This window comes from Heloderma suspectum, chromosome 3 (assembly GCF_057233095.1).
Source record: "Heloderma suspectum isolate Gila_16-S chromosome 3, 16-S_ref, whole genome shotgun sequence".
Lineage (NCBI taxonomy): Eukaryota > Metazoa > Chordata > Lepidosauria > Squamata > Helodermatidae > Heloderma > Heloderma suspectum.
In genome coordinates, this window is record NC_139460.1 from 129,716,440 (window position 1) to 129,735,116 (window position 18,677).

The 18,677-nt window shown below is 42.4% G+C and overlaps 1 protein-coding gene across 10 annotated transcripts in view; it reads left to right on the top strand.

Annotated features, from left to right (window-relative positions):
• The window catches only part of CCDC138 (coiled-coil domain containing 138), a 41,001-nt gene extending 22,555 nt beyond the window's left edge, over positions 1-18,446 (top strand). For 9 of the 10 annotated variants that reach the window (XM_084844514.1, XM_084844522.1, XM_084844524.1 and 6 more), the window contains 5 exons: positions 640-756; positions 1,517-1,709; positions 4,549-4,725; positions 14,482-14,620; positions 15,991-18,446. In XM_084844514.1, coding sequence (XP_084700640.1) covers positions 640-756; positions 1,517-1,709; positions 4,549-4,725; positions 14,482-14,620; positions 15,991-16,162 — 798 coding nt within the window. In that variant the 3' untranslated portion in view covers positions 16,163-18,446. The remainder of the gene's footprint in view (positions 1-639; positions 757-1,516; positions 1,710-4,548; positions 4,726-14,481; positions 14,621-15,990) is intronic. The other variant, XM_084844518.1, reaches the window with a different exon arrangement.
• Positions 18,447-18,677: the final 231 nt, after the last annotated feature.

Sequence of the window (18,677 nt, forward strand, 5' to 3'; positions counted from 1 at the left end):
CTCCCCCCCTCTTTCTCATATATATATATATATATATATATATACACACACACACACACACACACACACACACACACTCTCTCTCCTCACCCAAGCCACTTAGGTTCCAGTAGGACCCAGATGCTGAAGCGGCTCCATAGATGACACCCCCTTTGTGCCCCACTTAGGTTCGCTATGTTATCCATGGTACATTTCATGTTCTTAATGTAGTAAAGTTTGATACGGAAGCAAGTATTGCATATTTCATTTTCCCTCCAAACCTGTATGGGTTTTTTCTGTCTTCCTCAGCCCTCCTTCCAGGAATGCTACATCTCTGTTCTGGTGATATCTAACTGGCCACTGTTAGAAAGAGAATGCCAGCCTAGATGGCCTCTTGCTCTGATCCTGCAGGATTCAAATGAGAATGAGACATTACTAGTAGGATTTAAATTCATAAAAACAATTTAGGTCACATTTTATTATATTTTTTATTATAATTATTGTTTTGGTATTTATTATTCATGTTACTTATTTTTCATGTGAGAGTATGATCATAACGTGGTTGATATCCACAAGAACTAACTTGCATATTGAATCTATTGTTAGAACCCAAATCTTGAAGAAAAAAATTACAGTTGCAATGTTCTTGTGTTTTTACAGTTTTTGCCTCTAGTTGCTGAACAACTTCAATGGATGCCCTTTGTGAATCCTAACTTACACATGCACGTAGTTAAATTTATTTACTGGACTATAAGGCAGTTAGGTGGAGGGATGCAGGTGAGAAATATTCACACAAAGTAGATCATTTGCATTTTGATGAAACTGTTTCTTTATGGGAGGTTTTAGTATATGGTATAAGCTTGATCTGAATTTAACCTACAGGTTTTATTCATTTTCCTTTGCATATTGGGTAAAGCACTTCTAGTATTAATGCACTTACGTTCATAATACTTTCTGTTAGATAGAAGATTGTTATTCTGCAGTGAATAGCCAAGATCAAGATGGCTAGAATTGTAACTTCAGAGACATTGCTTTGAAGGAATGTCCGTTGGTTTTACTGTAACTTACGTGACACTGCCTCTTGTCACAAACCATCATTTAACCTATGTCACCTTTAACCTTTTATTTTTCTGCTTTGATGGAGGCTTGCTCAACTTGTAGACATCTTACAGTTGGTAAATACAAAACAAAACAGTTTGCGAATGTTCAGGGCAAATATGTTCAGGGCAGTAATCTGGCCTAAACATCTACCTGCAGCACTGGCATAACATCTTCAGGCTTGGCTCAGACTTACAGTTTGTAACGTGGTGCTGGCATATTGATTGGTATATTTCCTTAAGCCTATATCCATTGGGACTATAAGTCTTAAACTAGATAGTTTGTAATTAAATAGTTAAAACATGTGGTAATGTTGATGGTCTTTGTGTACAGTATACTAGATGACTTTTATATTTATTTGGAATAAATATATTCTATTAAAAATACATAACATAGAATACTTTGTTCACTTCATATGGCTTTGTCGCTTGTATAACAGCATGCAACAATGACTTCAACAATGAGAAGACTGGGTGAAGACCTATTTAAAGGTGTTGTACCAAAGGAAAGTCAATATCTTTCTTCTGAACATGCTCCTGATCCCAAACCAAAGTCAGCAACTTTCTTTAAAAGCTGCAGTTTACCTTTAAGAGTCGTATCAACTTTAATTGTAATCAAAACAGTGACGCAAGGTATGTTCCATGCATATATTTGAGGTCAGTACACCCTGTACGGTATCTCCAAATGTAATTAACAAGTTTATAAACAGTTATAAGGTCCTCATCTCCACTGAAGATAGCTGAAGTAAGGAAAAGGGGTATGGTATTCCAATATATATTTTAAACTAAAGGCTAGTTCCATTTGCAGAGCGTAATTTTCCGACTTTTGCACGTTTGGCAGTCCAAGAGGGCCACAAACTGAAATATCCACTATAAACATACAGTGGCGAGAAAAAGTTTGAAAACCCTCATGATAATTACGGAAATTCCATAGTTTTACCATGAAAGCCTTCGTGAATCAAGACCAGTCTTCTTCTAAATATCCAATAGGGTTCATATTAACCAATTCCATGTCTTGTGAAATAAAACAATGTATGAATTAGGCAAACAAGGAGTACTTAAGAGTCAGGGTATGTGCAAAAGTAAGTGAACCCCTGGTTGCACCCACTCAATTAAAGCGAATAATTAGCATCGGGTGTTTTAAGTAATTAGGTACTTCAGGGGTGAGTTTAGGAGGCCCCACCCTATAAAAGGATCAGACGCTTTGTGAGTCTGGTCTTCACTGTACAGTTGTGTGAAACACGTCACCAATCCACTGTCCGACCGATAGTCTACAAGTGGAGAAGGTTCAAGACCACAGTCACTCTACTCATGAACTCCCTACCACCTATTATTTTATGTATACATATAATGTAAGAAATGAACACGCAGTGTAAAAATACTAGCTCTGACTGATACATAGTTCAAGATGGTTTGTAAGAAATCTTTTGCTTTAAAGTCACAGTGCAGTAGGGGGCATTCTAACTAAGGTTTTGCAAGTATAATAATCCTGTAACAGCAATATTACATTATTTACCTAGCCTAGCAGATGAAATATGTCCAAAATAAGTATTACTCAGGTTAAGACGTCTATTTATTATTTTACCCCAAATCTCATTCATATATATATATATATATATATAGAATACAGTATTTGACTATACAAAAATAAGGAAGGAAACATTTTCCTAATCAAATAATTTGGAAATTAATTGTAAATAGAAATGTTATAAATATGCCATTTTAGGCTGCCATCCTAAACCACTTACTAGCTCCAGTGAACACAGTGATATTTATTTCTGAATAATCAGAAATAGGATTATGCTGCATGTGTTCTTTGTAGCTGAACAAAGTAACTGATTCCTATCAAAGATTTGTGATTAAAATTGATAACGTTAGCTAACTAGTAGGTGCACCTTATTTCACAGCCATCCAGCACAAAACAGTACTGTTCCTTGAACTATTTAAAGATGGGGCAAGAGACGCTTCACAGCAAGAGGGTATTCAGAGTAAATGAACATTAGCACCTAATTCAGAATGAAAAGCTACTTAAGTTAGCATTTAACCTTTAAATTCAGAAGAAACATTTCTTAGGCTGGTTTTACATTTCAAGCATAGTGAGAGGTTTTTAGTTTTTGTCTCAGCGAAAACGCCTGGCTAGTTCTAGGTCAGGGCCGCAGAACCTCTGCCCCACAGAACAGATATAACAGCAGTGATGCGGGTAGCTAGTGGCTGGCACTGGGAGGAGCAGCTGCTCCTCCCAGCACCGGCTGAGTCCTCTCACATGGTGCACACCACCCCTGTGGGGATGACATGCACTGTGTGAAGCCAGGGACTCAGCGGCTGCTCCTCCCAGCGCCGGCCAAGTCCCTTCCTCAGGGCTGAGAGAGGCACGACATTCCATGGCACTCTCAGCACAGAGAAAGGCAAAGTGGGTGGGGAGTTGTGGCGATGATGTCAGTAGGAATGGCCACACCCACTATCATCATCTGGCCTGCAGAGGGCCTGATGGGGGGTAGTTCAGCCGCCTACCCAAAAATGGTTTGGCACCCCCAGCCTAGGTGTTATGAACTTTGGCTTTTTATAAAATTTACTGCTTCTCTTATGTAATTCTGAATATGTATCTTGTGTTTCAAATGCATTTTGGCAAGAACTTAATTGCAAAATAACGCTCGAAACATCTTAATATATTGATCTCTTTCAAGCTGATCGTATATCCATTCCAGAGAAGTAGCCATGTCAGTCTATAGAAGAAAAAACAACAGAGTCCTGAGGCACATTTAAAGTCTAACGGATTTATTACAGTTTTATAGGCTGCAGTGTACATTGTTAGAGGCATGAGTGGGGTGAGGGGAAATTTTAGATACTGGAGTCAGAAGGCTACTACAGGACTGCCATGTCTTGTTCTTTTGACTCCACTGTCTACAGTTTTGTTCTGTATGTGTTGTGTTTCTGTTTGTGTGGATAAAAATGGATGGTTTTTGTGTGTGTTTAAATTGGATTCTTACAAATATTGCTTCTCTTTTAAAAATAGCCTGGATTAAATTTGAATACAAACATATTACAGCTACATATATAATCTCTTAAAACTAAAATAGTAGCCCTCTGTAAACAAATTGGGTTGAATTCAGACTTAGTCATATTTAGAGTAGACCCTAGTCCTAAAAGTTTTAAGGACAGCCTAGGGAACACAAGGGAGGGTTGTAAATGTGCACTGTTCATGTACTGTTTTGAGCTTATTTGATATAATGAAATAAAAAATGAGTTGTTTTGTGAGTGTGATTTGCTTCTATTCAGATATCCTGATACACTGCTGCCACACATAATAAGCAAATGTAACCATTAAATAAGCAGTGCACCATAAAGACTTTGTTGTTTTTATATCCATTATATCAGTGTTATGTAGGACTTACTTAATGTATAGTTGGTTTAATTAAGTGAGTAGAACTAGTAATGTACAGTTTTAATATTTAAATTCTAATGCATCTTCTAGCTGATTACCTAGCTCAAGCTTTTGATTCACTTTGCATTGATCTGAAGACAGATGAAGGAAAAGCCTTGTTTTTGGACTACCAAGCTGTGCCCATTATATTGAGTCATATAAGAATATCAAGTAAAGGCCTACTTTCCAATGCCATTGACAGTTTACTTCAGATGACAATGGAATCCAGTAAGTATGTTAAATTATAATCAACATTATTTTAATACTGTTTTGCTCCTCTGATGCAACTTACAGGTTTACGGCCACAAAAATATAGCTGGAAATTGCCCTTTGCTTGATCGCTTATTGCAAGTAAGAATTGCTTCTGGACAAACAGGGCAGGAAGCTTTACAAAAACGGTCTTCATTCATTAATATCTTGGACAGGGAACCTAGTAAAAAAATGTTTTACTGGACTTAATGTCCTTTAGCTTTGTACTTTTCACACTGAAAGGGAAAGCTTGGTAGCCCCATCGAGAGCATCTGGGTTGAAATAAATGGAGCAAAGAATAAAAGGAACCTGGTGGTCGGAGTCTACTACCGGCCACCCAATCAAGGAGAAGACAAGGATGAAACTTTTGAAAAGCAAATAGCCAATGTTTTAAGGAAGCATGATGTAGTAGTAATGGGGGACTTCAATTTCCCCGATATTTGTTGGGAGACAAATTCTGCAAAACATGGCCCCTCCAGGAAATTCCTGACTTGTGTGGCGGATAACTTCCTCCTACAGAAAGTAGAGGAAGGAACTAGAGGATGAGCTGTCCTTGACTTGATCCTAACCAACAGAGATGACTTAGTGGATAAAGTAGCAGTTACAGGAACTCTGGGGGAAAGCGACCATGTTGTACTTGAGTTCTTGGTTCTAATGGAAGCAAAAGCCGAGTGTAGTCAAACGCGTACCCTGGATTTTAGGAAAGCTGATTTTCATAAACTCAGAACAATGATCAGTAAGGTCCCGTGGCAAGCGATGCTAACGAGAAAAGGAGTCCAAGATGGGTGGGAGCTTTTAAAAAAGGAAATTCTCGAGGCACAATCACAAGCAATTCCAACAAGAAGAAAAGGTGGAAGACAACAGAAGAAGCCAATGTGGCTTCACAAAAAGCTTAGGGATGACCTGAAAACAAAAAAGGACACATATAGGAAGTAGAAAGAAGGCCAAGTAACAAAGGAAGAGTACAGGCAGATAGCACAGAATTGCAGGGATGGCGTCAGGAAGGCTAAAGCTGAGAATGAGCTGAGGTTAGCAAGGGATGTTAAAAACAACAAAAAGGCTTTCTTCAGCTACGTGCATAGTAAAAGGCAGAGGAAAGAAATGGTGGTTCAGCTATTAAATAAGGATGGAAAAATGATAACAGATGACAAAGAAAAGACAGAGGTGCTCAATTCCTACTTTGGCTCAGTCTTCTCCCAAAAGAGGGTCTATGACCCCCCTGGCAAAGGCGAAGTACAGGCTGAAGGGGCAGGATTGCAGCTTGAGATCGACAGGCATATGGTCAAGGAACACCTCATTACTTTGAATGAGTTCAAATCTCCAGGGCCAGATGAACTGCATCCTAGAGACATAAAGAAACTGGCAGAAGAACTCTCAGAACCGCTGTCTATTATCTTTGAGAAATCATGGAGAACGGGGGAAGTGCCAGATGACTGGAGGAGGGCTAACGTTGTCCCTATCTTCGAAAAGGGTAAAAAGGAGGAACCTGGGAACTACAGACCAGTCAGTCTGACATCAATCCCTGGGAAAATTCTGGAGCAGATCATAAAGCAATCCATCTGGAAGCACCTTGACAACAATGCCGTGATTACGCGAAGCCAACATGGATTTGTCAAAAACAAGTCCTGCCAGACAAATCTGATTTTTTGATCAAGTAACCTCCCTTGTACACCGTGGGAATGCTGTAGACATCATATACCTCAACTTCAGCAAAGCTTTCGACAAAGTGCCCCATGATATCCTGATGAGCAAACTAGCTCAAAGTGGGCTAGATGAAACAACGATCCGGTGGATCCACAGTTGGCTACAGAATCGGACTCAAAGAGTGCTTATCAATGGGACCTTCTCAAGCTGGGGAGAGGTAACGAGTGGGGTACCACAGGGCTCAGTCCTGGGCCCAGTGCTCTTCAACATTTTTATGAATGACTTGGAGGAGGAGGTGCAGGGAATGCTGATCAAATTTGCAGATGACACAAAATTGGGAGGGATAGCTAATACTTTGGAAGACAGAAACAAAATTCAAAGTGATCTGGATAGACTGGAGTGCTGGGCAGAAAACAACAGAATGGCATTTAATAGGGACAGATGCCAAGTTCTGCACCTAGGAAAAAGAAACCAAATGCACAGTTACAAGATGGGGGATACGTGGCTCAACCACACTACAAGCGAGAAGGATCTTGGAATTGTTGTCGATCACACGCTGAATATGAGCCAACAATGTGATGTGGCTGCAAAAAAGGCAAATGCTATTTTGGGCTGCATTCATAGAAGCATCGCTTCCAAATCCTGGGAAGTACTAGTTCCCCTCTACTCAGCACTGGTTAGGCCTCATCTGGAGTACTATGTCCAGTTCTGGGCAACACACTTTAAGAAGGATGCAGACAAACTGGAGAGGGTTCAGAGGAGGGCAACAAAGATGATCAGGGGACTGGAAACAAAGCCCTATGAAGATAGACTGAAAGAACTGGGCATGTTTAGCCTTGAGAAGAGAAGACTGAGGGGAGATATGATAGCACTCTTCAAGTACTTGAAAGGGTGTCACAGAGAAGAAGGCCAGGATCTCTTCTCGATTATCCCAGAGTGCAGGACACGGAATAATGGGCTCAAGTTACAGGAAGCCAGATTCCGGCTGAACATCAGGAAAAACTTCCTGACTGTAAGAGCAATACGACAATGGAACCAGTTACCTGGGGAGGTGGTGGGCTCTCCCACACTGGAGGCCTTCAAGACGAGGCTGGACAGCCATTTGTCAGGGATGCTCTGACTTGGATTCCTGCATTGAGCAGGGGGTTGGACTCGATGGCCTTGTAGGCCCCTTCCAACCCTACTATACTACTATTCTATGATTCTATGAAATTAAAGTTTGCGGAAGAAACAAGCATATAGACTCCTCTTTAAAGTATAATACTCTGATTTTTGCCTAGATTGTTGGTAAACATGACACAAGTAGGACAAGGACAGCGTACCACTGTCCAGAGTTCATGGTGACTCAGTGTAGGAAATCACCAAGAAGAATAACTGTGAGAGATTCACTCATGACTTCGGTGACTCTGATGTTCCTGGGTTGGGTGGAAGGGTACAACTTTATGTACTCTTAGACTGCAATCCTGTACACACTTAGTTAGGAGCAAGTCCCACTGAACTCAGTGGGTATTGCTTCTGAGTAAATATGTATAGGATTGCACTGTTCCTATTGAAAAATATGTGAACGGGGTGTGTGTGTGTGTGTGTGTGTGTGTGTCTAAAAGGAGAGTGTTTTGTTTACAAGATTGCTTTGTGTAACATGTCTCCCATACTTACATTGTTATCTGAAAGAATGGGCTATATTATCCTTCAGTTTAAGCAACACCTTACTGCTACATTTGGCTCCAGTCTATTAGAATGCAATAATTTTTGTCTCCGAGTTACTTACTTCTGGTTGTAGTCTTGTACAGAACTTAATAAGATCTCCAGATATGCCTGCAGCCAAATAGAATAATCATTCTGCATTAAAGAGTCACAGTTAGTTGAACTAAAAGACTGAGAACTCTGTGCATTCCTATGCAAACCCGCCTGCTTGATCTTCCACTGAGATAAATCACTGCTAAGGACTCATCCCACGCTTTCTGCCTAGGGTGATTATGCTGTTTTATCTTAACCAGGAAGTATTACTCCTTTTTATCTGTAGCCCTCAATACGCTAATATCAGGATAGCAGTTTGGTGCACTTTATATGTTGTTGGGAGTACTTTCGTTTTATGTCAATCGCACAAAATGTCCAGAAGACATGACAGTCAGGCTCTTTAGTGAAATGCAGCTCATAAACAAAATCTTCTCCCAGGTAACCACACATTACTAGCCTCCTTTGTCACACATTACCTGGTTTTGCTGCTGAGTGTGCTGAAGCCAACCTCTCTACTCTTTAACGAATGTACCCCCATGGTGCACGTTTAGATGCACATGTAAAAACCTTTTGGCCATTCACCTAAGCCATTAGAAACATGCATGAAATGATGTGTGCAATTCGTCCTATAGTTTGTAGTGAAGAACAAGTGTACGCATGCGTAGCAAAGTTTACTGGAGTATTTACTGTTTTCTGTGGCTGGAAAACAGCCCAGAATTGCATAAGAATAGAGTCATACAGGATGAACTTCAGAGGTTGAGAGTCAGTGGGACTGAATTGACCTGACAGGATCTGAGAAACAATAAGGTTAACCCTACCACCATAGCTTTCAGGGCAAGGAACATGGGAGGTGGAGATGAAAGGAGATGGTAATAGTAATAGAGTAATGATAATTTATGGTAAGTGGGGGGGGAGAGCCATGACCTTGGGCTCCAAAAAGCTAAAGATGGTGGATGTCTGTGATCTGTGTGAGAAAGTGGCAGATGGAGTGTCCAGGGGTGGGGAGACAGATGAGGATGAGATTGGGAGAAGTGGGAGCAGCGGAGAGAGGTGCCATAGTGCTAAAGACAACCAACAGGATGCTGAGGACACTACAAGGGTGACTTGGACTGAAATCCTCAGGGAAAAGCCTCTGACAAAGAGAGGGAATTTGATCTTTGCTTGGCGGCGGGAGGCCTAAGGTGCTATATAGCCATCGCTGCTGGCTTGCGGCCCCCTAGCAGAGTCAGCTCTGGTCAGAAAGAGATTCCTACCCCTGCTGTTAACCTTAAATTGTACCTTACCCATACAATTGAAACAGACTGTTTAGAAGAGGAGTATTCTACTTGTCTCAAAAGTTCTCCAAGCGGGCATGCACTTGTTTTTAAGTGACTCAAAACAGGAGGTGCCAACTGTGTGGCTTTTGTCTTTTAAGATCTGTGCCACGTATTGACTTTCCATTCTAAATTCTAGTAAAAACTGTTCTCAGTGAGGTGAAGCCTTGCAGGAAATTAGGTGGCAATGATCTGCCACAGGCTTTTAACGTACTGTCCCCTGCCTGAGGAAAGATCATGGCAGTGCCAGTCTAATGCATCACATTCTTTTAAAATACACACCGATTGAGGGCTTCCAGATGCCACGGCCACATGTGCAAATAAGTGAGCAGATTACAGGAATGTTGCCGCCACTTTTTGTTCAGGATGACTTTGCAGCAGCCACTTGTTAAGAAGTTTAAGAGGGCTGTGAGCTGTGTAATTGTCTAGAACTAGCTGCCTTGAGTGCCATTTTTGGTAGAAAGGCGGAGCACAGATCAAATGAATAAATAAACAAAAAGTCAGTTTCCCTGCTACTGCTTCATTGAGCACAACACGTTTGCTCATAAAGTTGTTCTTGAGTATTGAGCATCTGGGATTTATCCGTCTTAATCACTTCTGTGTAACTGGGAATGTGCATGTTCTTAATCAGATATTTCTTCAAAGACTTGGGTTTTGGTCTTGACTTTGCGAGGGTTTAGAGCAGCCTTCCTCAACCTGGTGGCATCTGACATGGTGGACTACATCTTCCGTCATCTCCATCCAGCATGCTTATTGGGCATGCTGGCTGGGTGTGATGGGAGTTGCCATCCAAACACATCTGGAGGGCGCCAGGTTGGGGATGGCTGTTTAGGGCATGGTTTCTACTTAGATCCACTTCTGCATAGTATTTACTTTGCAGCGGCAGTAAGGGCAGTGCCACAAAAGTTAATCCATCACATCCTTTATTCTTCTAAAGGAGTGTTGTGAAGCTATCTTGAAGAGAGGCATTTGAAGTTAAGAGAAGAAGAAATAATTTATAGCTTATGCAGGATAAGCCGTGAAATATCTCTTTAAAGGAAACCCAGCCCCTCCTTTCTCATCCTGTCTGCCTTTGTAGTGTTCTTTCCAATTACATAGGATTCTCTTTCTCTTCTAGCTTTAAAGGGTTAGGAGAAGGAGAAGCAGAGCTCAGTATACGACCAATACAGTGCTGCTCTGTGTAACACGAGGCAGGACTGAGCTGTCTGAACACATGCCTCGGCTTTTCATCCCTCTGGGAGCTTTCAAGGGCTATTATATTTGAATAAAGTCTCTGAATTTGGGCCCACATTCAATGATGACTGGATAAAGGTGAATAAACATAAGCTCAGTCCAAAAAAAGATGGTCGGTGGTAGTAGGCTGGTGGAGCTTGGTAGACTGGTTGGCTATGAATATGCCTTCTGGACAGGATCATACTCCCCTGTAATGATTAGGTTTCTAGTCTGGAAATAGTCGGGAGGGGGGGGGACATCTACATGGGGCTTTTACTTCAGTTCTACTCCACCCCGAAATGGATCATGTTAGATAACGCACACCACTCAAGCTAGCCCGGAGTTTCTTGCTCTAAATCCATTTTTTTTCCAAACTCATTTTGTGTCGGATTTTCCCATCACAGCGGCTTCACTGCAATGTGGGAGTCCGTGTGACCTCAGCTGGCTTTGGCACTGATTAGCTGAAGGGGAAGTTAAGTGGGGCGGGGGCGTGGGGAGAGCAGAGGGGTACGCATGTCTACCCGGAAGTAACTCATTGCCTGCAATTCCGTTGAGTAGGAGCAGCCCTGCTGCTTGGAAACTGCATTGTTGCAAATGTGGGCTCAGTCTCTGCCTCTCACTTTAGATATTATGTGTGGGAGTGGGGAAGGCAGCCAGCCCTGCTGCCTTGAAACTGTCCAGCTACGAAGGACCACAGCTCAGAAACAGTGGACTCCAGTTGATTCAAAGCTGTATAGCTAAGAACGGGTGGATGCCAGGGCGGATGATTGTCATGAACGTGCACTCAGAAGCACTTCATTGAGCCCGGGGGGGCGGCGGAAGCCTGTTAATTGGGCAGTTAGTCTACATCAAGGGCAACATGCTCGTCTCTCTCCCTCCTTGCCGGCTCCGCACTCTCTGCTCTCAGCAGCTCTTGCGCTCCCGCTCATTCTGCTCAGTCTCTGGGCGGTGGCGTCACCTGCATGCCTGCCTGCCTGCCTCATAAATGTGCCTGTGTGTATGTGGGGTTTGTCACGAACATCTACTCCTAAGCAAGTCCTCCATTGTGCTTGGTTGAACATGGGGCGGAGGGGAAGCAAAGCTGCACTCGTTGGCTGCCCCGCACCTACGCAATTGATGACGTTCAAACTGGGGAGAGGGAACAAGCGGGGTACCACAGGGCTCAGTCCTGGGCCCAGTGCTCTCCAACATTGTTATTAATGACTTGGAGGAGGAGGTGCAGGGAATGCTGATCACATTTGCAGATGACACAAAATTGGGCGGGATAGCTAATACTTTGGAAGACAGAAACAAAATTCAAAGTGATCTGGATAGACTGGAGCACCGGGCAGAAAACAACAGAATGACATTTAATAGGGATAAATGCCAAGTTCTGCACCTAGGAAAAAGAAACCAAATGCACGGTTACAAGATGGGGGATACGTGGCTTAACAACACCACAAGCGAGAAGGATCTCAGAATTGCTGTAGATCCCAAGCTGAATACGAGCAGCGATGTGATGTGGCTGCAAAAAAAGGCAAATGCTCTTTTGGGCTGCATTCATAGAAGCATAGCTTCCAAATCCCGGGAAGTACTAGTTCCCCTCTACTCAGCACTGGTTAGACCTCATCTGGAGTACTGTGTCCAGTTCTGGACACTGCACTGTAAGAAGGATGCAGACAAGCTGGAGAGAGTTCAGAGGAGGGCAACGAAGATGATCAGGGGACTGGAAACAAAGCCCTATGAAGAGAGACTGAAAGATCTGGGCATGTTTAGCCTTGAGAAATGAAGACCAAGGGGAGATAAGATAGCACTCTTCAAGTACTTAGAATCATAGAATAGTAAGGATGGAAGGGGCCTACAAGACCATCGAGTCCAACCCCCTGCTCAATGCAGGAATCCAAGTCAGAGCATCCCTGGCAGATGGCTGTCCAGCCTCATCTTGAATGCCTAACTTGAAAGGTTGTCACAGAGAGGAAGGCCAGGATCGCTTCTCGATCATCCCAGAATGCAGGACACAGAATAATGGGCTCAAGTGACAGGAAGCCAGATTCCAGCTGAACATCAGGAGAAACTTCGTGACTGTTAGAGCAATACGACAGTGAAACCAATTCCCTAGGGAGGTGGTGGGCTCTCCCACACTGGAGGCATTCAAGATGAGGCTGGACAGCCATCTGCCAGGGATGCTCTGACTTGGATTCCTGCACTGAGCAGCAGGTTGGACTCGATGGCCTTGTAGGCCCCTACCAACCCTACTGTTCTATGATTCTATGACTAATTTCTGCACCCCCACTCCAGCTACTGCAGCTTCAGTTCCCGTTTGCTCTGCAAAAGCAGAGGAATACAGCACTGCATGTGCCGTGGAGAAAGCTAATTAGTTTCTGTGAAAATGCAGATTTTTTGTGCAAATCACTACATAAAGCATTTTTGTTTAGGGTTGGCCCTGGATTCCCTGTTGGTAGCTGTGTCTCAGAGAACTTTGGTTATACCTGCTGCCGAAAGACTGAGACAGGCCTCTATCGTTTGAGCTTTGGTGACTTCCAGTTTGGACTATTGTAACGTGCTCTACGTGGGACTGTCTTTAGAAAGTTGTGAAACTGCAGAATTAACACTGCTTTCCACTTCAACTGATGTGCTTCAGGATTCTGTAGTCAAAATAAACATCCTAAAGATTTAGATCATTCTTATGTTTTTGTTTTCTGGCAGGGAGAGGCAGGCATTGGAATCGTTAAGGCAAACGACCACCCATTAACACAGCATTATGTTGAAAAATACAGCCACATCTTCCGCCATTAGGAAAACCAGGTTGTTGAAAGTGCACAAATTTGTATATAAAATTTACACACACACAAATCTGATTTGAGACCTGAGTGAAGTGCACCGAAGTTGCATTTGATACTGATGGAGTGAGATGTGTGCCTGGTGAGCACCTGCTCAAACCAGCCGATCCATAGTCTAACCCTTGCCCCAGCAGTATGAGGCACGCACATGGGAAGTCGTTTGTGGCTTCCTTGGCCTTTGCCGTTTGAGCATCCAATTCCAGATAGGCAAGTGGATGGTGGTGGAACATGCTCCAGCGGCAAGCGCCAAGGCAGATCATCCCTCTAATGAAGAAGAGGGCTTGATCCTGACACTAGTACAAACTATGGCCAAAGATATAACTGGTATTAAAACAGTTGTTGGCAGTCAAGATAACAATGGAACTGGTTCCTGCCGGGATTACTAAATAGGGTTTCTGTAGTAGGGGAGCCTGCCACAGCTTTCACATCTAGATTGTCAGTTCTGCAGGAGGAAAATAAAGACTTTGGGCCAGAATAGCTGGCACAAAAGTGGAGTCTTCCCTAAAGTAGGCACCTTGGCACATTTAGGAGACTGGCCAAGAGTGTTCATAATCCAGTTCTTACACTTCCGTAGTACGGATTTCCTTTGCTGGACTAGAAGGAAAATTTGCATAGGGACACGACCAGACTCGGATCATGTTTCCTGATTATGCCAAGCAAATAATCAGAGGTGTACCTTCAACAACCATATGACACTGGCCAGAAACCAGAATATTCCTTTCCACAGCTATTACCAAGCTGTCTTTGTGGCTAGGTATCAGGGAATCGTCTGAACCTTTGGAGAACCTCGTGAGGGAGCACATCCACCCCCTCCAATAGGTTAGCTTGTATTTCTGTGTTTTGTTTTATAGCTATAAGCACACATGGTTGCTGATGGAACATTTGTGCTAAAATCTGAATTTAGGGTGTTAGTTTGATAGTTTGTTGAACACCAAATTGGAAGTTGTTCTATTAACTTGCATAAAAGCATTTTGTTTTTGTTTTTTACTCATTCTTTTTATTGATCACAGGGGTTTTGCATCGATTTCTGGAAGCTTGTAGCAACGAGGCCTTTTTCCGTACTTGTTCAGTGCTGCTTCGAAACCCTAAATTAGATATTCAGATACTGGAAAAACTCAGCATTCTGCTGCAGAAGCTCTCAAAAATTAAGTAAGTACTTTATCATTTCAAAGAATTTTCTAGGATGATGAGGATGAGGATGATTCCCTGTTTATCTTCTTTTCCAGCCCATTGTCAGTGGGCAAGTTAGCATAGCTATGTTGGTAGCATAGGAGAATCAGAGGGAAAGCTAATAGGAAGCAGGCATGGAGGCTGCAAACGGACTAGGCATCAGCCCAGGTAAGACAGGGCAGAGCCAAGCGAAGACAGCACAGACCGATCTGAGGTACATTCAAGGATGCCAAATTGGAATTGTTGCCAGCCTACCAGCAAGTATCTTCCTGCTTTTATAAGGGATAGGAGGTCAAGAACTGTTCAAACTAAGGCAGGAATGGAAAACCCATGGTCCTCCAGAGGTTGTTGGACTGCAATGCCCATTATCCCTCACCACTGGCTCGAGTGGATGGGAATTGCAGTCCAACCATCTGGAGGGCCTCACATTCCCCCTCCCTGAACCAAGGCTTTCCAGGCCCCCTCCCCACTACAGCCCCATATCTTTCCCCTCAAAAATCCTCTCCTGAGGTCTAGGAACCCTCTGTAGCCATGTGCAGTACAACATGTTGGGGTGGGTGGAGGCAGTGTCACACTGCTTCACTTTCTTCTCACGCACAACGGTCTTTGGATACTGGCCAAAGAAAGCAGCAAAGCTCAGGCATCTCTAGGTGACCTTGTATTCCAAGGCTGAGTGTGGATGAGGATGTGATTTCTGACATCCACTCAGCAAATATTAGTTCCTTAATATCTTAACACTTATTTGTAACATTTATTTATTTATTACATTATATCCCACCTTTTTTTCCTCTTTGAGGAACCCAAGGTGGTGTACATAACCCTCCTATGTGTTAAGATCTGTCTTCTGTCAATTTCCTTAAACTAAAATGTTTTAAATATTTGTGGGGATATGTTCCTCAACTGAATTAAAGTTCAGTTTATCAAGTCTATCCACACTGTTTTGGGTGTTGGTGTAAACTTGAATGGCTCCCTAAATAATCTCACTTCTAGTCTATCAACACTTCCATTGCTCCCATTCATGAATATTATTTGCTACAAAATTTCCCTGACATCCTGTTAAAGCTTGGTTCAATAAATTGACAGCAAAAGATGTTCTCACTGGCCAAAAAGCACATCAGAACTTCTTATTTTCTCATATCAAGTTTATCTTCCAAAGCTGCAAAGCATACAAAAAGCACCATAAAATATTTGTTAACAACAATAAATATGGTGCATACTCTTGATGCATACAATTGTACGGGCTCATCAGAATTTGAGGATTTCAAATGTAATTGAAATGGTTAGACTCCTATAGAGTAATCAAACTGATGTTTTGTCGTTGTATAACATTCTTGGAAAATATTTTGCAGGAGTAATAAGAAGATGTTTGAGCTGTTTACTATTCACCTGATGATTCAAGAACTACAGAGGACAATGCATCCAGATCATGCGTTTTTATGCATTAACCTCAACTCAATTCTGTTTAATTTGGGTCTGACAAAAAGCAACTCACTAGCAAATGGTCTAAGTGCAAGCCAGTAACTGGTTGCATTTTATTAAGGTTTGTTTCTTGTAGCTTGTTCATGCTAGATGAATAAATAAGGTGGATGTGGGGGAGAATTATCACAATGGGTGTCCTCTCTTACACTGATAAACTTTACAAGATACAACAACTTTACAACATCTAGCCAATAGTCTGTTCAAGGAGAGTTTGTCATTTTTATTAAACCAGAATACTGGATCCCCCCCGCCACCCTTCTGTAAATATCTGATCAATTTTACAACAGTCTTCTACAGTGCAGCACCATCCCTCTCCCTTGCAGTATGATCAGCACTGCCAAAGCTCAATCCAGTAATGTGCAGTACTGTTTTGCATAAGCCGTTCCTCATCCAATCAGGGAAGGATGGCGAAATTCTTTAGCCTCGGGGACTAGATCCTCCCTGGCCATAATGTCACCTTCCCACCCTCCTAACAGACCCTGGACAGTTGGTCCCCACCACTGAAAAAACCTTAGTGCTACATGACAAGATGTCATGGATGTCAGTGGTAGTTGAGAGCCGTTGGTCATCCTCTCATTTAAAGCTGACAGGTGTGACTGACCGCTTAGCAGGAAAGCAGAGAATCAGGTGCACAGCAGCACCCTCCTCCCCGCAGCACAGTGTAATCACAGAGATAATCCCATCCTCGAGGTTGTACCAGTGAGTTCTTCTCTTACGCAAATAGAGTTACTTTTGTACAGGACTTTTCTAAATGTTAGTTTGCTAACCTCTGTATGTTGCGGGGTTCGGAGGAATCCCAAATGTTGAAGTCAAAGAACATGGCAGCAATTTACTCTCTGAATGGAGTCTTCTACACTCTGGCTACCTCATGGTTCAAGGATGTTGTTGCCATTTTCTCCTTTATATTTATTTATTGGCTATCACCACGCCCTAGTGATTCATGGTTATTCTGGATGTCTTATTTGTATACATTTTAATGTACTATTAAAAAGATCTAAAAAAAATCTTAATTATGTTGACAGCATAATACTTTGGTATAAGAAATTACTTTTCCATTTTATTTCACTTCAAAGGTATCTTCCTTGAGCTACTTTCCATTCCAAGAATGGAGGAGCTCCTTCTGTTCATAGAAAGGCATTGAGATCCAGCCAGGTCTCAAGTATAGGGGTTTGTTTCTGCTAGCAGCTATTTAGCGTGTGGGACTTAGAGGAGAATTGGCAGAACATACATTTGAAATCTGCTCTGTTCTATTACATACATTGAATATAGGACTGTCAACAAAAGAAGACTGTGGATGTAGATTACAAAAGGGTATTACCTTTTTGAATTCCATATGCTTTCTTGCCTGGAACTCTGCAAATTAAGCTTTGGAAGCCTGCCTGAATTGTCCCTGAAACCTCATAACAAGATTCCTACCAAAGAGATAAAATTTACCTCCCCCCTCTTTTTTTTCTTTCTTTCTTTACGATGGTCATGTTCCTGCCAAGCAGAAAGAAAGAAAGAAAGACCAGCATCTCCTTTCCTAAAAACAACTACAAGGAGGGAAAAAAACCTTTCCTGGGACAAAGAAGGGATTATAGGGGAAAAAACTTCCTTAGCTTGCTTAGCCTGCACTTGCCCACTCCCCAGTGATTCTGTATCCCAAAGCACTTGCCTTGTGTAACCTGGAGATGACACCAGAAGGATGGGCGGTGGATGGGTAAAAGCTTGACTTCCCCCGAATGGTAGCAAAAGCCTGCTACCTACCCTTGTATAGCCGACCAGCTGGTTTCACCCGTGATGGCAGCCCTGCTGGGTTACCTTTGGTGGCAAGCCACTGTGGGGACATAAGTCTGCTTTCAAGGCTTTTACAAAAAGACGGGAAGACTGACGCTGAAGCAACACTGGATCGCTGCCATCTTTCCATTGCAAACCGTTGCCATTTTCCATAAACTCAACAAATCAGTCCACCCTGTAGATGCCTAGAATTCACGTGCTTAAGGCAAGTGTACTTGAGAATGTCAATTTGCATTATAGGATTGTTACAGTATAAACCCGTAGGTGGAAAACTGGGGGGGGGGTGTGTGTGTGTTTATTTCAGTTGTTGAGTTTTCCATTTTATGAGCTTGTAGGTAACGTTTGGAACAATTGTGTGTGTACACAGCTACATCTTCCATAGTCTTAAATTTTATGAGAATGGTGGACTTAATTATGAATACCCACCCTCTGCAACAGAGGTGCACAGGCGTGATTTCTATATTACAAACATATAGCTTGGGACAAAGAACAACAGAACTCATAATACAGTGATTGGAACTTGAATGTTTGTAATAAAGTGCTTAGTTACAAAAGCTGTAGCAGAGGGCTTTTTATTTGAGACCTCATTTTAATGGCTTTACCAACTGTGTGTCTGTTATATGTAATTCTTATTTGCATGCACATCGGCGTAAGTTATAATTTAAAACAAGGGACTGAAATGTTAGCTTCTACAGAAAGAAGCACGTGTTATTTTGACAAGGGGGTGGTTGTGTAGAATAGGAGAGGGCCTCCCACCACCACCTTCTGCTCTCTGTTGCTC